The following is a 24,642-nucleotide window of genomic DNA, read 5'->3' on the forward strand; positions in this document are numbered from 1 at the left end:
TGTCCATAATAGTTGGGGGGGAACGGGAGAGCCAGTAAGCTGGTCTACACAGTGGGACAGGAAAGCTACATTAAAGTTAATTTAAGACAGAAGATGAATACATTTCATGCTTTTGACCAGAAAATCCTGGTTGAACTACAGCATAGCTCTTGGAAAGACATCCAATCTTGATTTAAAGACTTTGAGTGATAGAGAATCCCCCATATTGCTATGTATATTGTTCTAATGGTTAATTACCCTCACTGTTAAAATGTTCACTTTATTCCTGGTCTGAATTTGTCTAGCTTCAGTTTCCAGCAATTGGATATCATTATCCCTTTTTCTGCTAGAACCAAGAAACCTGGCACCAGAAACCTTATCCCCATGTAGGTGTCTTTTAATGGAGAAAGGGGGACTAAGGGAATTCTTAGCCATACTCTATTTGCAGAATAGGATATGAATATTTGTCTGTGGGAGGGAGGTGGTCCTGGGAAGGCTTGAAAGTCTGAGGAGATGCGACTCACCCTTTATTTGGTGATCCCCAATCCCCAGATCCAGACCTAGGGTTGGCTCCCAGTTACCTACAGTGTCAGTAAATCTCTAGGCATGCTTCCTGTGTACTGGAAAGCATGCCTGGACCCATTGGCCAGAGGTAATAAACCCCACAAAACAAACAAACCTGTCCAAAACATGGGGAAGATGGGAGTGAGGCAAGGGGGAAAGAAGTATCAGAGGAATATACCTATGGGTGGTGTCTCATTCACCTTGCTCCTGCTCCAGACATTCAATTTTTAAAATTATCAGCTGATCACTAATACGGGCAGGCCAGCTTGTGATGAAATCCATTTCCACTAAAGCACATTCATGTACCCAAGCATAGCTTTTCTCATTCCACATTAATGGCACTAAAGGAAGCAGAAAAGTGCATAAGTAAAAAAAAAAAAACTGTTCAAGGCGTAAAGTTTATTCTCAATGTCTGCTGAATCAGTTTGAGCACCTACTTCTCAAGGCATGACCCAAATCCTATGGACTTTACTTGCCGGATCCAAAACCTTTTGGCATCTTACCATTGACTTCACTAGACTTTTGAATAGGTTCTTAGAGTATAAATTCCTCATCTTATCTACTTAAGCATTGCTTAACCCAGTGCAGAATTGGACCCTCAGTCTTACAGTTTCTGCAATGTAAGAACTGGAAATCGTTAACACTAACCTGATTTTCATGAATATAAAATAGCTAAAATAAACTCCAAAATAATCCAAAACACAAGTTCATGGTAGCACATTCCAGCTTGTATATGTTAGTGATTTATTATAGTATAGTTTTATTTTGCCAGTAAAAATAATCCAGTCAACTACTAAAAAAATGTTGTTAATAATTCAAAGATTCAAAAAGTCTATAAAGTCCCAATATGGCTATACATAACTACAAATTACTTTAATTTTCACATGTTCATTGGTAGTCATTTCTAAGTGGTAGCCACTTTGAAAACAGGCTATTTGCACTAATTCAATACTGTACATAAAGTTGTGTTTACAGTTATAAGCTCCTTGCTGAATGACTGAAGCTCAGAACACAGCCACTACTTCCTAAACTGCATACTTATGATTTGAAATTGTAAAATAGTGGTTCATTAACACCAAACAAGATACTACCACGCTAAACTAAGCACTATAATTAGGCGGGTTTTGTTTCTCAATGTGAGGAGAGTTGTACTAATATCAGCAGCCAAGAACAGCAATAATTCTCAGCTACATGCATATTAGTATGTCTCTCCCAGTAGCACCATTTGGTATGGCATTCTAGTCTGCCCAAAAAGATGTCCAATAAGTTTAGAATGACGAGATCATTTTGGTTTATCAAGTAAAAAGTTTGCATTTTTGCCTGGTCTAAAGGACCAACAAACATTTAAATGTAAAATCTCTCAAAACCCACCAGAATTAATAATAATAAAAAAGCAATGCCATTGGGCTTCTTTTCTGCAAAGAACTTAAGGCACTCATTGAAGTCAAAGCATGTGAAAGTTAAATACATACCTAAGTGCTTTGCTGGATCAAAGCCTATGCCAATGGAAAGCTGGGATTTTAAGTTTTAAGCCCTGAATGTTCATTGGAAACATAAAGAGATGTTAATATTTTTACCTCAGCTGTAATTTCAATTAAAGTCTAAAAGACCATTTGAGTCCCATTTGCTGCTGACATCATGAATATTTGCTGTTTCCACCTTCAAGAGGAAGACGTTTGACTTATTTAGATATTATAGTATGATATTTTCTCTACTTAGTCTGATTTGCTTGTGAAATCATCAGCAGTATGAGTCTCAAATGGCCTATTAGACTTCTCTAGAAGAGGGAGCCAGATGGTTTTTCTTTACCTTTTGTGTGACTAACTGAATTTTCAGATATTTAATATACGAAAACAAATGTATTAGCTAGTTGACACTCATGCTTTATCATCATCTATAGGTAGGGCCCTACCAAATTCATGGCCATGAAAAATGCATCAGGGACTGTGAAATATGGTCTTTTGTGTGCTTTTACCATACAGATTTCACAGGCGAGACCAGCGTTTCTCAAACTGGGGGTCCTGACCCAAAAGAGAGCTGCGGTGGGGGGGCGGGGCGGGGGGTGGTCACAAGATTATTTTAGGGGGGTTGCGGTATTGCCACCCTTACTTCTGTGCTGCTGCCTTCAGAGTTGGGCAGCCAGAGACTGGCGGCTGCTGACTGAGGGCCCAGGTCTGCAGACAGCAGAGCAGAAGTAAGGGTGGCAATACCCTTCCATGCCATCCTTACTTCTGCGCTGCTGCTGGTGGTCACTCTTCCTTCAGAGCTGGGCTCCTAGCCAGTGGCCCTGGCTCTCCAGCCGCTCAGCTCTGAAGGTAGCCACCACCAGCAGCAGTGCAGAAGTAGGGATAGCAGTACCTGCAACACCCCCTATAATAACCTTGCAATGCCCCTCCCAACTCCTGTTTGGGTCAGGACCCCTAAAATTACAACATCATGAAATTTCAGATTTAAATAGCTGAAATCATGAAATTTATGATTTAAAAAATCCTATGACTGTGAAATTGACCAAAATGGCCTCTGAATTTGGCGGGGCCTTATATATAGGTATATGTCTACACTGCAGTTAAACACCTATGGCTAGTCTGTGTCAGCTGACTCAAGCTGGGGCTGAGGGGCTGTTAAATTGCAGTGTAGATGTTTGGGCTTGGACTGGAGCTCAGGCCCTGAGACTCTTCCCCCGTGGCAGCGTCCTGGAACTTAGGCTCCAGCATGAGCCCGAACATTTACACTGCAATTTTAAAGCCAAATAGCCCAAGCCGCAAGAGCCCAAGTCAGCTAACACAGGCCAGCCATAGGGGTTTAATTGCAAAGTAGATATACCCTTAGGTACTCAAATGGCACCCGTTATCATAGCATCTGATCTGAGTGCCTCACAATCTTTAAAGCATTTATCCTCAGAACACTCCTGGGCTGTATTATCACTTCAATTTTGTAGAATGAGGAACTGAGACAGAGACAGACTAAGGTCATGTCTAGACTTACCTCTGGAGCAATCGATCCAGAGGGGGTCGATTTACCACGTCTAGTGAAGACACGATAAATCGACCACCGAGTGCTCTCCCATCAACTCTGGTACTCCACCGGAGTGAGAAGCGTTGGCGGAGTCAACGGGGGAGTGTCAGCAGTCGACCTACCGCAGTAAAGACACCGTGGTAAGTAGATCTAAGTACGTTGACTTCAGCTCTGTTATTCATGTAGCTGAAGTTGCGTATTTTAGATCGATGCCCCACTAGTGTAGACCAGGCCTAAGTGCAACATCATCCAAGAAGCTTACAGAAGAGCAGGGAATTGAACCCAGGACCAAGGCTAGCATTCTGAATCATCCTTTCCATGTTTAAGATCCACTGTTTCATGTACTTGCCAGGCCAAAGAAATATTTTGGCAGTCTGTTAACTCTTCAGAGGTATTGGTGCTGGACCTATGATCAGAAAGAAAGTAGGTCCCTGTATCCTACCCATATCTGCACCACTGAGCTGCACCCAGAAGCTAGAACCTCCAAAGCACTACCATCCACTTGAATCTAGCAGTACCCAGTGCCACCACTTCTGATATGCCTGTCCTGAGGGTGGAGAGAACAAAGGGGAGGGTGATTCCTTCCTCCCTGAGGTTTGTAGGGGTAAAAGAAAAGAGGAGTTGTCTTCCCACATTAAAGAGGAGGAATGCCTGCGGTAGCCTGTGGTTTGTAATTTGGCCAATCCACCCCTCTAAAAAATTGCATGAGTTCACCACTATATCCCAGCTCTTGCTTAGACTTTCAGTCAAGCTGATCACTTTGTTCAGGAGGAAATAAATTAAAATGCATATGAGTGATTTTTTATTTTATTTAATTTTTAACTCCACTGGTATTGTACAGAAGATGGAGCCAACAGAACAAACCATCCTAAACTTGTAGAATTAATTAGTGAATGTTTGGAAAACCCTTCAAGATCCTTGGAGGAAAGGTGCTATATAAGTGCAAAGCATTATCATCATCATGAAACAGACTGACCTTCAAGAATAGACTTCTAAAAACAAAATAATATGCTCAAGAGGACTAAGAAAATGATGAGAAAAACAATTTCATATTCAGCCAAGAAATATTTTAATGTTACCTATGAACCTTTAAAGTCTGCACAATGTAGCAACCAGGGCTGACGCCAGAAAGGGCAGTGGAGCTAGCTGAGACAGTTGTTCCAGTCCTGTGCATGAGATGTTGGTGCTCATTGGTATCTCTAGTGGTGGGTCAGTGCTGATGCACTGCTCTATAGAGCAGCACAGGGTCTCACTAAGTGCAACAGCAACAGGAGGCTAAGGTGGCGATGCCATTAGCAGCTGCAGCTGTAGAAGAGAGGCAGCAGCAGGTGACTGCTGAGGAGGTGCCAGGCAGCATGAAGAGAGCCTGAAATGAAGCCCTGAACAGACCCTGGCTATTCCAAGATCCTGGAAAAGGCGCAAAATGGAAGGCAGACTGGGAATGGGGAAAAACAGGGGCACAGGGGACACAAATAAAGGGAGACGTGAAAAGATGAAGGAGGGTGAAAAAAAACAGGGCAGAGAGACGAGGGTGTGTTTGTATGTGTGAGAGAGAGAGAGAGAGAAAAAGAGAGAGAGAGAGAGAGAAAAAAGGGCACAAATAGAGGGCAGAGAAAAGGGGGGAACAGCAAATGGAAGAAGGGAGCCAAGGCCATCAGTGTGAAGGGGGAAGGAGGAAAACAACAAATGCGGGACAGAGACAAGGTAAGAGAGTGAGTCCTCTGGGAGAAAAGGGGAAAACAGAAAGGATGGTGTAGAGCTCCCACCTTGAGGGAGCAGCCCTGCTTGTGTTTTATCTCTTAGACCCACTAAATCTTAGGGGCAGCGCTGGCAGCAGCCCACCTCCTACTGAAAACGCATGGATAAGGAAGGCATATGGCTCAGAGTGATGTAGATACCCTCAGTACAACAACATAACAGGAAGTTTCCTTATGAACAGTGTAGTATTTTAGAGAAAACTGATTTGTTTTCTGAAACCATCTATCTGATTCCAAGTGGAAAAGATGAGTTTGGCCTTTTGACCAGTAAAGATAAGGTTGGGAGGTAGCATTTGTTAGTAGTTGCAGCATGTCACCTATTTGCTTCTGTTCACAGGTGAATTTTATAGGCTACAGTTCTCACTTGAAACAGTAAACCAATTCTCTCTGTTTCCAAATGCTCCCCCATACGTCCTTCTGCTCTCCATCAACATTGAGTGTCTACAGTAGACATTAGCAACAAAGAATACATAGATATTTCATATAGGATACCCTGTGCATGGGACAGCTGTTAGAAATCATTTTAGACACTGGATCATCTTAACCTCCATCTCTTTTTTCATTTAGATTCCAATATGTGAAAGGCGGTTAATAATACCAAGGTGGTTTCATGGCATATTAGTACATGAACATTTTGAAGGACAACGTGGAAATGTACATATGTTTTGCTAACAGGAAAATATTAACTGTTCCTGTTAAACAGTGACACTTAGGGGTGTTTGATTTAATTAATAAATCTAATTTCCATTTGTGTAGTGTGTCATGAGGGTAACTATGTTCCCAGAAGAGTTTTTTTTAAATTACATTTCACGGCTTCCCAATCATCTTATTTTCCATGCTCAAAGGAAAACACTGGCAACTCTTTCTTTCAATCTGTGCTGATAGACAGTATATGCTTTCCATAAAGTACAAAGGAGAAATTAAAATATCATCAATTTGAACACTTTTGGGACACATTACTTACTGTGGTGGCACAGTGGATGTCTTTCCACACAGTGGCTTCCCTGGAGAGATCAGAGACTTCAAAAAAGTTATCAAGAATAACTTCCCCAATCATGTCATGTCTAGAAAATCTGTCAAAATCATATACACTGAAATGCAATTTCCTGTTGCTGAGCTGATCATAGGCTACAGGAAACTGAAAGGTTTCATCAAAGACAGGATTTAAAGTCTTTCTGTGAACCCGTGTCTGAAACTTCTTTTTCCTGTCTGGGAGAAGGTAAATCTTAACATACGGGTCTGAGGTTCCTGTGAAGTCTTTAGCAGGTAGCTCTAAGGCTTTGACAATGGTAACAACAAGGAGTTCATTTTCATAATCATACTGGAGAGTAAAGTTAAGTTTCCCACAGATTTTCACATCTTCTTGCTTGTCTTCCGCATCAACAGACTTCTGTTTATAGAGTTCTGGTTTTATTCGCCCAATGCTGGTTGTTGTCTCACCCCGTTGTAAAATCGGATCTGTCCCCATGTTAAAATCAACACTGGACACTTGCATCTGCCTTGGCAAGTGCCTCCTGAAAGAATTATGCCTGCACACACAAAAAATTAGCTTGGATTATCTCCATGAAAATGTATGGGTTTTCCCCAAATAAAAATAAGAACAAAAATTCTAAACAAATCAAAGCTTAGGTTTAAAAACAAATAAATTGTTGTGGAAATCCAGCCTTGAACTAAGAATTACCATTAACACCATACAACATAATTTTACATGAAAATGGAACTTCTTATCCCAAAGGACACCCAATTTCCTAGCAATACAACACATACCTTGTTTTGAAAAATGTGTACCTGAAACTGCAGTAGAAATTATATGACTCCCCAAACTTCAGTAAGACTAAAACATCACTGTAAATTAATAACTTCATTTTTATGGTAAGTGCCATATGATTTTTTTTAATAATCAGAATTGGCCAGGACTTCAGTTTTATATCTCATAAAATCGGAACTCTAACCCTGATCCCTAGCACCATGCTGGGGTATTAGTACAGTGTTGTTACACAGGAAAAAGTACGGCCTACCACTCATCATCAACACTTCCTGTACCTCTTGGGCATTCCTTGGAGGTTTTCCATCTAAGTATTTAAGAGGTTCAACACTTCTCAACTTGCGAGATCTGTAAAGATCATAAGGTACTAGGCAGGTAAAAGTACAGCATTTAAACAGTAGAGGCCCTGATCCTGTAAAGATATATACACGTGCTTAAATCTTTTCAGGATTAAGATTATAGTTGGATTCTCGACTGGTGATTTAACATTTTATTCTAGTCGTTCTACCGTTTAAAGCTTTATTAGACATTTGTTTCTTCCATTTTTTCCTGCTTTCCTATTCATCCTACAGTGTGTCAGAAGATGAATTCACTTAATGATACCAAAAGAAATTATTTTTAAACCCTCCTAATTTGGATTGCTATAGTACATTCATGATACTTAAGGCCTTATGCTGTCTACAATAACAGTGGGAATTTTGCCATTGCCTTCAAAAAGAGTAGGATCTGGCCTATTATGTGTTTTACAGTAGTATAAACTGTAGGATAATATACTTACTATATTTAATCTGGTGAAGACTTTGTGTAACCTAAATGTCCATTTGATTTTTCTGCCATTATAAAATTTCCCTAGTAAGCTGTGCTGTAACAAAGTCACAGATTACTCCTATGACTACACTTATACTTAGTTGCCATTAAAAACCAATTTAATTGTCAGAATTTCCTCACTTTTGAACAATCTATTACTTATTAATGCCAGATGTAAATGTGCATTATTGCTCAGTTCTCCCCACTGTTCAGCATGCTGAAACCAAGAGGAGTCACAGCTGTATGTTTATTTCTTTAAACCAGGAAAACAAATTCTCCATTTGAAAATGATTATGAGTAATTTCATGGAAAATATTCTTATTTATGCTGTATGGGAGAGGCTGCACAATGAACAAAACTGCTGTGGATCCTCTGAGTGCTGCACCAAGGGGGCAATCTGCAGCCATTAAATAATGAACAAGAACATTTTCCATTCTGGATGCCTTAGGGGTGTTGACTGCAGGGAATGGTCCTCAACACAGCCATAATTTGGATTTGAACTGGTTACAGGAAATCTCAGTATTTCAAACCTGAAAGTTAGATGACTAAAACACACTTCTGATCGCACACATTTCTGTGTCAGAGAGAAACTCTCAAGCTGAACCCTAACCAAATTTTAAAAAAATAAGTTAAATATAGGCTCAGGTGCCACAAATGTCCTCGAGTCCGCCTGCAAATTTGGAGGGACTTATAATCACACATTTTTAAAAAATGTTTTTCTCCTCCATGCTGTATGAAAAAGTCTACACAAACAACAGAAGACTCTGACTATGCAGTGGAAACTGTGAAACAAACTGCTGTCAGAGGAACAAAGTAAGCAAACTAGAAACATACAAAAAATGTTCTTTGATCTCTTGCATTTATAACAATCTGCGGTAGCATTTGTAAAAATAGTAGGTAACATTTTTTGAACAAATCTAATTTCTAAGTTGCAAGAGTCCTTTCAAAATTAAAAATATTCACACACACACACACCCTGTAATATCCTCCAGTGAAACTAGTCACTATTTTTAAGTGTCACTTGATAAAACAGTGCAGCTGTACCATTGCTCTCTGTGGGAACCAAGGCTTAGTAGCACTCTTACTCTACTAAGCCAATGCCCTAATTACACAGTACTTAGTGAATGTTCTGAGTCACAACTTTTCAACAAGACAGATAATTACTCTTTTAATTATTAAGGTGCTTCACTGTTGTCATGGCAACATAGTTACATTCCTTTCTTCTGCAATAACAAAGGGATTAATGACTGTTATACTGAAGTGCAAGGATCTCAGCCAATCGCATTGTGGAGATGCTGCACAGTTACAGACTCATACCTCTACCAGGGCTTTCAGTGACAAGAGAGTGCAGGCCCATGCACTCTGATTCACTACTGCCCCTAAAATCGTCATCATAAATAATGATACTTAGCTCTTATATAGCATTTTTCATTCGTAGATTTGAAAGTGCTTAAAACTGGCATCCACATCCCCCAAACAAGAATGATTTCCTCAAATCGTATGAAAAAAACTTTGTGTCATAAATGTTTACTCCCTAGATATTTTCCAGTAATAATATTAGTAATTATATAACAATTAGTAACATGACCGTGCTTTCTGTTAACTCAGTAAGACTCACACCCAAAGAAATAAGAGCAGACAGATGAGACTATGATTAAGGCACCGGACTGGAAGTCAGGATATATGAGTTCAATTACAGACTTCCTGTGTGACCTTGGGCAAATCACTTAGTCCGTAGTTTAGCCAAACATATAAGTACATGCTTAACTTTAAACATGTGCTTAAGTTAATCCCTAGAATGGAACATAATCACATGCTTAAGTACTTTGCTGAGTATGGATAGACCTAAGGATGTGCTTAAGTACTTTGCTTTCGGATCATGGTGACTCAGTTCCTCATCTGTAAAATGGGGGTGGGGGTGGGTTTTGATAATACTCCTTTTCTCTCAAACTTAAGCTATCTTGTCCAGTTAGATTGTAAGGTATTCAGGGCCTCTTTGTATAATGGGGCTGCATTTTTAGTTGGGGCCTCTAGGCATTACTATAGTACAAATAATAAAGAGTAATAATTTGGCCTTTGGCTTTAGCGTTTACTTAACCCAATATAGGATTATTAACTTGCACAGAAAAAGCACATTCAAGTTATAAACTAATTATAAAATAATGAATAGTATAGAGCAGACAGTTTGGACACACTTATTTCTCCTTTTATATGTTACAAGGATATGGGGACTTACAATGAAATTGTAAGGCGGTAAGTTAGTCTGTTAATGGTTGCTCCAGCCATTAAGCATAAAGGTTTCTCTCTCTTATTTTTAATCATATCTAATGTAACTATTATGTTCTAATTATCTAAATAAATGTCTAATTATTTTTTCAATCCTAGACTCCTAGTCTGAATCCTACTGTGGTAATTAGTTCCATAGGTCAATTTTGCCCTGCATTTTTTCCCCATTTGATCAGCTTTAAATTTGTTGCCTTTCACTTTTGTTGAAAATTCCCTTGGTCTCGTATTATAAGCAAGGGTAAATAGATGCCTTCAATTTGCCATAAATTATTTTGTGTACTTCTATCATCTCCCCTCTTATTCCTCTCCTCTCTAAACTGAACTGTCCCAGTCTTTTCAATATCTCCTCATAGCAAAGTCTCTCCATGCTACTAATGATTTTCATTTCTTCCTCTGGAACTCTTCTATTTTTGCTATATCTGTGTTGACTATAGTGGGAGTTCTTAGCTCAACACCTCTGAAAATCTGTTTGTACGCATGTCAACCTGGGCACCCAAAAATGAAGGTATCCAAAGTTAGAAGCCACCTTTGCAGATTTGGCCTTAGTGACTTTCTCAAGATCACACAGTGAGTTAGTGGCAGAGTTAAAAATGGAATCTGAGTCTCCTCATAGTCTTGCATTCACCCTACTACGCAGTAGCTGCCTCCTGCAGATTTCAGCTGCCCCCTTCCTTTCTCTATTTTGATTAATTTCTTAAAAAGCAAATAATCTCTCCTGCAAAAGCTACTTTAAATTTTATTCCTACTTAGTTAATTTCAGCGGATGAGCTGGAGGAAGGAAAGAAGAGGAAAGAAAGAAGCTGGGCTGAAGTGGGATTGATTTGGGAGTGTCATGAAGTAGGAAAGAGGAATTTAATAATTTCCACCATGAGACCAACTTCTCTTTTAGAGATGCTATGGATTGTTCCTCTGGATAGTTTCAAGTCTCACTTTCTGTTATAGTGAATTAAATCAAGAGCTGTTTAATAAGCCCAGTTTAGATTTTTCAGTAGTTAAACTAAAGTTGCAAATGGCCAGAGGGCCACAAACTGCTTCTGAAAGGACTTCTGGTATCCTGGGGAAGAAAGAGACCAAACAATTCAAGATCTTTTTTAAAAAATGAAGTTAGATGAAATTTGTTAGAAAACAAATGTAGGTAAGAGTATTTGTAACTTACGCCCCCACTAAGAACTCCAGAATGGATGGCTATGTTACAATAAATAGCTCGAAATGATTTTTAAAAAGTTTTTTCCTTTCTGAAAATGTAAATGATCAGTAATCATTTACATATCATAAAAGTAAGAACATACGCTAGGGAGTGTGTTCCTGGGCCTCTAGTGAGTGTAGTTCTCAAGTGGATAAAGGTACAAACCCAAAATGTACCCAAGAGGTGCAACAATGCTGCAGAAATGTTCGTCCTGTTATAGTTTACTGCTTAGTTGGGATCCAGACACTGAAGAGTGACTTTTTTAATAAGTCAGCCTTCTTCATATTATTACAAACTATGATAATGATACAAAATGTTCCAGTTAAGCTGAGAAACCTCATTTTTCTGAACATGTCTCTGTGTTAAAAATACTATCCAGAAATTGTGATCAGACACATTGTTATGTTTTGAATAATGTATTATATGATTATAGTTATAATCAGTTAATATCATGCAGTTTGTTTGATTATTAATTAACTAATGCAAGAAGACCAATAATGTATCTCATTTGCATGACAGACTCCTGTCCAGATCGTCTGCTCTAAATCTAAGTTCAGCATAGGTAATGGGGGCTATTAAGGGTTGGTTACACTCCCAAATTCTCTGCTCCAGTACAGGTTAGAGAAGCCTAGGAGCTACTCTAACTTTAGCTACCTGGCAAACTTTACTGATCAGCTATGCTCAGCTGGCAGATGGTCTGAGGGCAATGCGTTCTGGTCATTTTCTGTTGTGACATGCCCTTTCTGAATAGTCTTCTGCTGAGAGTGGTATAGAAGCCAGCTACACCACTTCTATGCTTGCTAGGGACTCTCCTACTGCTACAGGTATCCCAGCAAGGAAGCTGTAGCAAGATTCTCAGAGTGACACAAAAGGGACTGAGCAATCCAGAGAATTGACCTTTGTGTCTGCTCACCTGATATATAAAGTTTTGGGTCATGATAATTACACTACTGAATGTGAGAGGTTCAAGGAGCAGTAGGCAGACAGCTATATGAAACAAGTGTAGGTATGGGGAAAAGGTATTTGTAAATACAGAAAGGACCATGTGGAAGGCTACTGTGAAGCTTTTATGGGGGATCTGATTCTAAAAATACACAAGAAAGTATTTTGTATGATAGACACTCAGCTTTGAGGGGAACCCTAAAAGGGCTATGTCTCCAAAGATCCTGCTGTCAAATGGCAGCTCCAAAGCCAGGAGAGATGAAAGGCCGATCTGAGTGAAGTTTTCCCCTTCATAATCTGGAATGAGCAAGAGAGAAAGACCCCCTGGAAACACTACCAGCTGATACAAGTGAGAAGAGGAGAAATAACTGCTTATATTCCTTAAGATTGTCCTCGGCTCCAAGACTTTTTATGGTTTTAGGGTCTGATCCAACGCCCATTAGAAATCTACAGGAATACTTCCATGGACTTGAATGGGCTTTGGATCAGGATCCTAGGAGTTGTTTCCTTTCCTATATGATACCACACGTAGTACTTGGGTTTGTTCTGCAGCTAGATATTTCTTCTATCTATTCATTGGAGGTTTACACTACCTGATGGAGATTTTGGAGTGTGAGAAGTGATGGTATGGGCAAGAACCTTCCACTTAATATCAAATTATTCTATGTAATATTCTCGTCATGTTAAATGGTACCAACTTTGGTCTTTCTCTGGCCAGAATGACAGTTATGATTTCATGGATATCTCTCCAGCATTTTAAAAAAGTTCCATGTAACAAGTCAGATTCTGTGCTCTGCCTCTTAGGAAGTGGAGCACTGGACTTGGAGCCCAGACAAAGTGGGAGAAAAAGATTGCTTTAAGTCATCTGTGCATCCTCCTAATTCAAGGATGTTTAAGAGGATTGTGCAGTTCCTGGTGTGAGTGAGACCTTCCCTAAGGAATGTTTTGATTTATGACAGCCTCACATGGCTACTTCACAGCCTGGAACAGTAGCAGAACAAAGCACTCCAGTCACTCACCATCCCATTCAGAATACTCCCCCAGCAAATCCCTATGCACAAGAGGTCAATATAAGGTTCTCTACGTACATATATACTGGGCATAAAGGGGCCACTGTGTGGGACAGAATCTGTCTCAAGATGTCATCTTCAACATTTGCCTGAACTGTTCATGTATTTTTGCTTCAGTTTCAAGTGTACATTGTACAAATCATTTATTGAGTAAAAATGAAATACTTTATATTTAGCATTTATTGTTTTCATTTATGTCATGATTCACAGCACATCTCTTCCCCGCTTTCATTTTCCCTGTGTCTAAAAAACATTACTAAATTATTTCAGATGTAGTGATTGATGTTGTATTTCACTTTTTAAATGTCTCATGTGCATTAAATACGTAAGTCACAAAAAATCCTATGATATTACAGGCACTACTACGTCACAATATATCTTTAGTTCACCATATATTGACATAATCCAGTACTTGAGATGGACAAACAGGTGGTATTCTCTAAATTGTACCAGGGCTTTCAGACCTGCTTCAGGTTTATTAAAAAACCCTCTGTATTATAGGTGTAATGTATTATGTATTTTGTTGAGTGTGGAAATTTTAATCCTTTTAAAATGTCAATCCACATCTTAAAGAAATGTGCATCAACCACGTTTGTAATTTATTTTATGAGTCAAATTTTCAGTTGATGGAGCTGTAAAAATATGCATACCAATTGTACCTGAAAGCAGGAGATGTTCTGTAAACTTGCCTGGCTCTGGTAAATTGCCCTAAAAGATCCTTCCTTAATAAAAGTTTGTATGGAAATGTGTCACAAGTACACGTACATTTTTAAGTACAATAGTGACAGACATAGACTTGATCTTTGCATTTATAAACAATGAAATATTTCAATTTAAATTTTTGAGAGAGTGTTCTTTATGGCTGTTTACTGAAAAATTTGCAGAAATGTTGATGCTTTGGCTTAATATGACTGTTTTCCCAAAAACGTGTAAGCACTGGACTGAGAACACTCCAATTTTGAGGCCTTAATTCACAACAAAACGCTCTGGCTCTTATCTATACTCCATAAATTACTATAAAACTGAGTTTTCCTTACCTGGATGAGGATGTAGGCTCAGTGATCTGTCTCTGCATGCGTGCATGTTTAATTAGATGTTCTTTCAATGCATTCTGGACTTCTGCTGGAATATCAGGTGAAGTGTGGCTAATTTTCATTGCAGCCTCAAGTACCTTCACTGAAGGTTTCCCATTTTCTTTAATTTCCTTTTTCTCGTTGGTTTCGAAAACCTCAGTAGGAGCACTACAGGTGCTTTGAGGGATATTACTGGTATTAGAAATAAGAGGTTTGCTTCTCCAGCATGGCCAACACAACTTCCAAAAGACAAATAGCGAGACTACCAGCAAGGCAAGCCCACAGAAGCTGACGACTACTGCTAGCAGACTGACTGAGATGTCTGCAAATAATCAAAAACAAAGATTGTCAAGACAGTCAAGCACAGAGAAAAAGAAACATGACACAAGTAAGGAAGCAGAAGATTTTAGATATTTCTCTTGTATAGAGCTTTCAGGATATGACAGATTAACATTTTCACTCTTGCAGATATCTAAACAATATACATTTTAAAAGTTTTGCCCACTGATAACAATTTAACTGAAATTCTATTAATTATTGCTTTGTTTACCAGCAAATGGCCAGTTTCTGCCAGTCTTACTCACACTAAAATGAATGGGTGCTAATCATTGAGAGGAAGCGTAGCCTGTCTTTCCATTGATTTTAGTGGGCTTTGGTTTAGGCCTTTGGTGGACTTTGTGTTAGGCCCTTGGGTTAGGCCCTGGCAAGAACTTTAATGGAGTAAAACCAAGAATGTATCTGACTCAAAAAATTAAATCACAGAAGCTATCTTCTTTGAGTACACATTAATAGATCATCATGTGCACCCTGGCAGATATATAGTTGTTCAGCATCTTCCAAACTTTAGTCACATTAAGAAATGTGCATTGGATGCATTGGAAATATGTCAGAAGCCCAAAGGCAATGCATAATTTGCATGAAATAGAACAGGATACAGCTGCTCTCTTTTTTAACAAGTATGGAGGTATAACCAGCACAGGCTAACATCTGAAAGCTGCTCAGATCAAGATGGCATTTAGCGTGCTGGTACCTGGAGTCTCCGTGGGCTATCCCTCTGTACTGAAAATGAGGCTCACCACAGAGCACCTTGTAGACCATATGCTGCACTTTAGCTACCCCTGCTATCCAGCATTTGATTTGGCCTGCCACCATGGTGAACATATCTAATAACATTACCAAAGTAAAAAAAAACAGATTTCATCTCAGCTTTGTGAACAGATTCAAATTTCAAGGGAAGGTTGATGTTTGGTAGTGCCAGTAGGAGTCCTCATTAGGAGAGTTATTATATGAGACACACTTCAGTTTGATTTTTTTCAGTACCATGTTATATTATAAAATATAGACTTAAAAATCCTCAAACCCCTTGTCTTTTGAAAAGGGCCTTTCACATGTTTTAAAATTATTCAATCGGCCCCAATTAAATCTTGTGGAGAATTCTTGTCCCTTAAGCAATTGCTGCTACTGCTTGCTCCAACAAGGGTTGACAGATCTACAGCTAATACTCTGCATCCAAAGCTTCAGGCTCCATGCAGCTAAAATGAACCAGCTGAGAAGCACATTGAGCACCTTAAATACAAGTTTGCTAAAAAAATCAGAGAAAGAAAAAATCCTTGAACTACACAGTGGTTCTATGAAATGATATGTAACTCACTCTTCTCTTAGGGGGATTAGAAGTACAACTGAAATTAGAGAAGTTTGTTTTTTTAAACATTATAGTTATGATTTCCAGATACATATCTTTCAATAATAAATATTGAGCTCAAGGTCCATATACCATGATAAGGGATAACTGTACAAAAAGAAAAAAAAGAAAGGTTTAGAGCCTTGAGAAAATTTGGAAGGACCAGAAAAACCCTGGGGTTTAAACTAAGCCAAATCAAAATAAAAAGGGTACTTAAAAATCAAAACACAGAACATTTTATACCAGAGAAATGAAACAATTACAGAATTTTAGACATATATATTTTGGCTAGTTGTCTAAAATTCTGGAATTGTTCTATTTCTCCTGTATATAGAGATTTATCTCTTCATATATTAAGTAACCCTTTAGAACTAAATTGTGGCTTGCCCTTACATAGCCATGATGGAGTAAGAAGGGAGTAAGGAATTGTTCACTCCCCTTGTTTGGCTTGAAAAACTGAAATTGAAACCTGTGCTCTGGGAAGAACAGGCTAGGTTCACTTCTGAGTTGCTCCCAGTGAACTCACTGGAAAAGGGGTGAAGGAGCAGGCAGAATCACAGTTCCACCTTTCCTAACCTCACTCATCTAGTGGCCAATCACACAGCAGGAGATTTGAGGGCGCATACTGCATGATTTAAATGGGTATAGGCAAATTACTCCCTCCTATGCAACTGAAGAGCTGCAGAGGGCATTGTGCCTCACAGAGGCAGAGTGTTTGCCAGGGCTACTCTGGGTGGGTGTTGCTTTGCTAGGTTCTAACCTCAGAGCTGAGACTAAATGCCAACATTTAGCCCTTAAAAATCCCTTTCAGATCAATTTTAAGATTAAAAAAATGCATATTGCTAATTTCTACCACACAACAAATTAATACATTACTACAGCTAATCATAACAATTGTGAAAAACAAACAAGTTTCAATGAGAATCATTCATTCTAAGGACAGAAGGGACCATTAGATCCTCTGTCTAGTCTGATCTGTATTTCACAGGCCATTCAGTTTCAGTAACTAATTTGAATTTTTCTGACTTCAGCTTCCAGCCATAGGTTCATTATGCCTTTCTCCACTAGAGTAAAGAGCCCTTTAGTACCCATCATTTTCTATCCATGAAAGTAATTATACACTGTAATCAAGTTGTTTCTCAAACTTTTTGATAAACTAAACAGATTGAGTTTTATGTAGAGAGGGGTGGGAGATGGTTCCCCATCCCAGACTGTGATGAACAGATAGTATTAGCTCATTTCCTCCGTTCTGATGGTCACTCAGCTGAGCAATTATTAAAATTACCCTGCTGTCATATTAAGCCAGAATTCATTCAAGCCCATCTGTGGAATAGTATTAAACCTGAGCTTTCCAAATCCTATGTATCAAACAGGAAATGTCGCCTATAATGTCTTTTTCACAGAAAGTTTGATTTGATAAGAGAAAATATCAAGAGACATTTCTTCAGACAGGAGTCTCTTCGTATGCCCATCAAGGAAGTTTAGTACTTAAGGCTGAATCTGTCAACAGGAATGGATTGTATTCCCTATATGTCAATAGTGTGCTATTTGTCCCTAACTAAGACTTAAAGATAGAGACAAAATTAAGAGCCTAATTTAATTTTTGGATGCAGATGGATGTACATTAATTCTGTTATGGCAAAAGTCATGGGTGTCTGTATTCTGAAATGGCTGTTCTAACCTGCTCTGGGTTCAAAGATGGGTCAGGAAATTGGGGACCTGTAATCAGCTCCCTGACAGTCTCATCCCCGCAGCTGCATTCAGCCATTTACCTTTGATGGTGTCTAGAATAGGGCATCTCAAGTTTTGTTCTTATGCTTCACAATATCTTATAAGAGCTGTGGATTGCATTTAGCATTCCTGTCCTCATGTTGTGCTATGGGTGAAAACATGTGCAGATTGAAGTCAATCACAGATCTCCCATTGACTTCAATAGGGCCAGGATTTCACCTCGGGTATTTTTTGTACAGCATCCAATCATTTGCCATTATTTCATCTCCACAAGCTAATAAGAGTTTATGATTGCAATTACCTGTCATTTTTCTGTTGGTTTTCCAATTAAAATGACTCCTTCAAGCTGTTGTATCTTTGGGCCATTTTGTATTTCTCATTTGAGTTTGTCACATTTATTTTTGGAAATGCAAAGTGACTGAGTAGTATTTACTTCAAATTCTTCTTCCTGTAGCTCTTGGCTTTCACTGTTTATAGGCACCCTTGAAAATACATCCACTACAAAAAGCTTATTGTCAGCCAGTATTTCACATTAAACAAGTACTCCATGAAATTTCATGATCATTTTCTGGATTCTAGACAGTGCTTTGCACAATAATTTCTGTAATAGAGCATCCAACAATTTATGGTCCATATCGACTTCAGTTGATTTCAGCTCATAAAATCATCCACTACCAAACACACTGCCTGCATTTCCTTTTCAATCTGAATGTAGTTTTGTTATATTTCAGTGCTTTGGAAACATATCTCACTGTTAACCCACTCTGTTGGCATCTGAATTTGCTCAATAAGTACTTTTAGGTTATTGCTCACTGCTAATGGACCTGAGGGTTGCACATATTTTTGGTGGCACACTGGGATATATATGAATGTGTGATTCATTATCTCTTGAGAGAATAACAATCCAGTCATCAAATATATTTTTCATCCTGAGCAGCAGACAAGTTACATATCCATTTGATCATTGGTACTTTCAGATTGCCTTTTAACCCAAGCATCCACAAGACTTTCCTTTTTCACTATTTCAGACTCTACTTAACAGTGTGTCGTTATCTATGTAGTCTATAGGAAGTGGGTAATGTCCTATTAAATAGTTTGAGAGTCCTCTAGGGTATGTCTACACAGGGATAAAAAAAAACCCCATGGCTGGCCTGTGTCAGCTGATTCAGGTTCGTGGGGCTCGGGCTTTGGGACAAAAAAATTGCTGTGTAGATGTTCAGGCTTGGGCTGGAGCCCAAACCCTGGGACCCTACGAGGGTGGAGGGTCCCTGGGCTCAATCCTTCAGCACATAATTCTCATGTCCACGGATGTACATACTGCTATTTAAATGTTCTGTATTCAAGTGTTTAGATATTTAAATATGTTAACATTGTTAATATTTTAACAACAAATGTGTGTTTGCATTACTTTTCTGGTGTCAGTAAATATTAAATTATGTTTGCTAACAGGGTTTAATTAGTGGGATTGTTTTTAATTTAATCTGAGTGTAAATTCAGTTGATGAACATCATCTGACAGCAATGGTTTGAAGAGGAAGAAGTGTTTGCAAATAAATGCAAATGCTCCTTCAAAAATCAGTCATTAATTGAAATTCACATTCACGTTCTAGCTGTGAGAGAAAAGATTATCTCAATTAAATTGCATGGTCAAATGCAATAATTGAAGAGAGACCAACACTGACCATTGACTTTCAAGTATGATAGCATACATAATATGGACATTTAATATAGGTTTTCGTTTGTATGATCATTCATAAAAGGCATTCACTATATTAAAAGAAAGGCAAAAGCTCAGATTATGCAAGCAATGTCCTGTATCACCCAATGACGTCTTGCACTGCTAAGGAATATAACTATTCTGTCTGTAGAGACATGGTTACTTTCAAACACAAATTACGTTATAGTACAATTGATAATAATCTTAATGAACACTGATGCTCAAGTAGAAGTATACATGGCTACAGAAAAAGCTTCCCATTCTTCAATGGAGAGATGAAAAAATGTGTAGGAGGAGGAAATCACTTTTTCATTCATGTCTCTTTGGAGTAGAGTGCCTACTATTCCATATTTGTGGTGGTTTATTGATATGATTTTACTAATATGAGCCAACTAATATGATCTCTTAAGCATCCTATATGACACTCTAATAATTTTGGACTAGATTCTGCCACCCTTATTCATGTTGAGTAGTTCCTTATTTGGCAAGTAGTCCCCTTGATATTAGTGGGACTATTTACTAGTACTACTCTCTGAATATGGTACTACATGACAAAAGTGGCAGAACTTGGGTACGACTATCTAACTTTTGGCCTGATCCCGCTGCTTTTCTTCAAATGAAACTCTGCTGTGGTCATGGGCAGATTGTGAACCCCTTACAATAATGAACAGCCTCTCACAGAAGTAATCCCGATGACTTTAATAGCACTACTCATAGAGCAACTGTTCACCACTGAGAGTTAGGGGTTTGCGGTCCAGCACCCAGTGAGTTCAGTGGAAGTTTTGCTTGAAGAAGAAGAAATGCTGGATCATGTCTTTTATCAGTGCATTAGTGGTCTCATTTAATGTAAGGAACAGTTTAAAAATGTTAGTGAGTTTTAAAACACACATCTACATATTGATGAGAAATGAAGAAAATGTCATACTACAGAAAAGAATGCCTTTATTTTAAAACATGCTTTATGTTTATTCATGTGAAGATGCCCTAAGATTCTATAGCTTATTAAAATGATGTAGATATACTCAAGACAATGTATTTGCTGAAGAGAAGTTAAAATTTTATCAAGCATTCATCAAATGGAAGACATGTAATCTAATATCCTGATAATTTAGAAAATACATCCTCTAGCATTATTTTTTATGTAAGATGTGTTTCTAGTAATCTTATGAGCAAGCAATTTTATATTCTCACCTCAGCCATTTTTACTTCATGACAAATTGTTATTGCCGCAGAATACAAAATTTAAAATCCCAGGCCTTTTGGCAAACAGCTGCAAATTGGTTAAGCATTATGAATTTAAAATACTGATAAAATTGCTGGCTTTGAAGAAATGCTAAAAATGAAGGTATGCAATCTAATATGAAAACAGGTGCTGAATTTAAATGTCTAAACAGGATAATTTGCTTTATCAGTACCTTGGAGAGCACCTTTGTATCTTTCATATATTATTCCTTTATATTACATTTATGTTTGTTAAAATAAAATTAATAATGACCCTCAAAAATTAATATACAGTGCACTAGGTGCTATTTTACTACAAGTAAAGCAACCCTACTGTAAGATTTTGAAGCTCAACACCAACTACATCTCCATTTGATATGATTCAATCTGGATCAAGATAATTAACATATGATGGATTATAACAAATATGCTAAAATATACTATATTTAATTAAAAATGCTAGTGGGAATACTGTGTAGTTCAACCAAATGAAAAATAATCAATCACATCCACTAGCAACACTTTCGCATACACAGTCTATTAATCTGTCTATCCATTTATAGCATGTACTATATTGTATGTATTCCTCGCGCACACAGACACATTGAAATACATACACGTCTTCTCCCCCTCCTCCCCCCCCATCGATGCAGATAAACTTCCTGCTGGATTCTGTTCCCACTGGAAACTTTGGGACTTTTCCCACAACTCCAACAGCAGTAGAATCACTTCCTTTGTTCTTGGCTCAGGTAAATAACCACATAAAATGATCCAGAGGCGCCAGCTAGCGTTAACTTGATTAGAGAGATTTCATTATGGATCCTTGTATTCAAGGTGTGTAAATAAACCTTAGAATAAAACTTGGCACACGGTGCCTTAGCCTATGAGAAAGAACTAGAAGGGTGGTTGTTGTTATGGTTGTTTTGGTTTTGTCAACAGGAGTTGGAAAAAAATTAGATCCTCATTCCTCTCTCTTTTTAGGTGGGAAGTTTCTCTGTTCTGAAGTGGGATTGTTGAGTGCTATAAAACTCCACCTTACTGCTGAATATGCACTAAAGACTTTGGGCATTAAAAGAAAAAAAACAAACAGGTGGGACATTTATAATACTGCTATTGCTTTTCATAATGATTTTTAAACTACATGTTTATTATTTTTCTCTGTTGTTCAGGTCCCGCCTGCGAGGGCATAAGAATAAAGCACCAAAAATGAGCTTAATTTTTAAACGCTCCCTTTAAAAACATTACCATAGAAAAGGCAACGGAATCATGAACTATGACAAAGTAAGGTGAGAGAGCTGAATTGAGCCAGAAACCCGGGACAATGCAGAAATTAATCAGAAATTCATTCCCTAACCTTGATGTGCCGAGGTACAAATAGTAAGTGTCCAAATATGGTACCACTTGAGCTCCGTTAACTAGGCAAAACAAGACAATTTCACCTTTGATAGATTATCTTGCTTCTGAGGATTTAAATCAGTCCCTTATTTTCTTCAAGTCTTCCCTGATGGATCCTAGAACAGATCTGACCCCAAAGCACTTCACTGAATCTACAGGTTTCCATTTGTACATTCCCATGAAACCTAGGCAATGTAAAATACACATCCTTAACAACAACTTCACCCTTAAACGAGGGCTCATCCTATGGGACTATTTTATTAAAATATCTGTTCCTTTCATTCATAAAACTCCTTGGTGTTGCCAGGCTTTATGGCTTTATCATCAGTAAGCGATCGCTGCAACAGCTGGTCATCCAGAAACAGCCGAAAGTGCACACAAAGATATATTGATGGATTGGTTTGGGGTCCCCCAGGATATTTTTCTCCCATAACTATAACACAATATACTTTTTTTCATAGTTAAAACTTCAACAACAAAAATCGGGTTTTCACATTAAAAAACATCTAAACACCGTGTCTCGGCTCTGTGAATAGGGTTCCTGTCCATTTCCTTCCCTCCACTCCCTCTAAATCTTGAGCAATGTTATGTAGAGCAAGCCTTCATTTGAAGCGCTTCCAATTCATACAACCTGTTGGCTTGGTGGTTGCCCGACTGAAAGCGTGTGCTCGAAATATCGCAAGGAAAAATAAGGGCCACTGGGAAGAACAGAGAAGGGGAGACGTGGGGTAAATCATACATGTAGACTAACACTTCCTTCCCCCGGAACATACACCATTGTTTATAACACTAAACCAGCAGCCTCTTCCCCCTTCCTACATCGGTGCAACAGGAGCAAATAGTTTTCCAGCCTTAAGAAAGGAAAATTTCCTTGCAGATAAAGCACGAAACAATTAACAATGGAAGTTCAAGTGTGTGTGCGCGGGAGGGGAAGACTAGCACTGGAAAGAGGGGAAAGGAGATGGGATACAAGGCGGGATATTTCCTGTTGCACAAATCCAACCAACTGTTGGGCTTTCACTCTGGGGGTGATTCTCTCTCTCTCTCTTTCCTCCACTCCCTGTTCCCTGATCCAAGGTCCTGACGCCCCCCCCCCACCCCAGCAGCATTTTCCTTTCCTTTGTACTTCTTGTCCTCACGCTCTGCAGCATCGCTACAGCAGCAGCCCCTCCGCACAACGTCGGAACCTTCCCGGAGCTCTGCTTTATAATCAGCGCCGTACAGAGCAAATGAGACTCTTGGGCACCAGCGTTTGCTGTGCTTGCGCTGAGTGCGGTCCTGAGCACTTGAAGACAAACTGCTTCTGGTTATTGTTATTTTAACATGGATTCTCCCACCGCCCGCCCCCCTCCACCTTCATAGGCAAAGCAAAGAAAAAGTTCAACTTTCCGAACGCCCACACAACCTGCTGCCGCTGCTATTAGTAGATAACCGTCCCACACGGGTGTTCCCCCCTCTTTGCACCAAGGAAGCGAAGCAGAGGCAAGGAGCAGAGTGAGGGGGACGGAGGACTGGGCGGGGGGGGGGGGGGAGAGGGTAGTGGAAAGAAGCTGGGGGGAAGCAGCAGAAGACGAGAGAGGAGCAGGAGAGGGGGGCTCTGCAGAGAGTCCACTGTACCTGTGCTGCCTATACCTTGCTTGGTGGTCTCCAAGGGGAAGAAGATGCCTGAACATTTCTCCCGCTCCACCTGTCCCCCCAGGCACAGCTCTGAGATGATCTGCAGCGCCTTGTGACACAGGCTCCCCACACCATCCTCCTTGTGGAAACTCATCTTCTTCTTCTTCTTCTTCTTCTTCTCTAAGCCATCGCTTGCCTGGGAAGGGTTTTCTGGATGTCACTAAAAAGCCACCCAGCTACCAAGTCACCATCCCCGGAAGATAAAAAAAAAAGAAAAGGGGAGAGGGAAGAGCAGCGAGAGAGCCAGTGCAATTGACACGTTGCAAGTGAATCAAGGCTCTCATCAGTAAAGGGGGGGGGGGCGCAAGAGGGGAAGGAAAAAAAAAAGGAGGGAAACAAAATAAGCATTCACTTAGCAACGCCTTTTGTGCCTAGCAGGCTTCGGTAGGCAGCGGCGTCCAATGGCAGCAGAGCGCGGGCGCTTGCACTGGGAGGGATACAGGTGGCGGCAGCGCCGGGCGGGATGGCAAGGCCCCGGGGCAGTCCGTGTCCTTGCGTGTTCCCGGGGGCGGGAGGAGCAGCCTGGCTCGCGGAGCTTTGAGGGGCGCCGCTCTCTAAGGACACTTCTTGCCTCTGTGCCTGCCCTGGCCCCTCGCTGACACATCCCAGTCCCCTCAGGGTTTCCCCCACCCAAGCAGGAGCTGGGTGGGGCGGGCGGGGGGGGGGGGAGACTGAAATATGACACTCCCCTTCTTTACTGGGGGGAGAAGGGACCCCTTACATGCACATTCACCGTAGTCCTCTGTTGAATGTCAAAGGTTGCCTTTCATAGCCCTG

The 24,642-nt window shown here is 39.6% G+C and overlaps 1 protein-coding gene across 2 annotated transcripts in view; it reads right to left on the reverse strand.

Annotated features, from left to right (window-relative positions):
- The window catches only part of SYT10 (synaptotagmin 10), a 64,024-nt gene extending 39,888 nt beyond the window's left edge, over nt 1-24,136 (reverse strand). The window contains exons 1-3 of one of the 2 annotated variants that reach the window (XM_048830180.2): nt 23,821-24,136; nt 14,409-14,766; nt 6,280-6,844 (exon numbers count right to left, since the gene is read on the reverse strand). In XM_048830180.2, coding sequence (XP_048686137.1) covers nt 6,280-6,844; nt 14,409-14,766; nt 23,821-23,959 — 1,062 coding nt within the window. In that variant the 5' untranslated portion in view covers nt 23,960-24,136. Of the gene's footprint in view, nt 1-6,279; nt 6,845-14,408; nt 14,767-23,805 lie in introns of both variants that reach the window. The other variant, XM_048830172.2, reaches the window with a different exon arrangement.
- Between the last annotated feature and the right edge of the window lie 506 nt (nt 24,137-24,642).

This window comes from Caretta caretta, chromosome 1 (genome assembly GCF_965140235.1).
Source record: "Caretta caretta isolate rCarCar2 chromosome 1, rCarCar1.hap1, whole genome shotgun sequence".
NCBI lineage: Eukaryota > Metazoa > Chordata > Testudines > Cheloniidae > Caretta > Caretta caretta.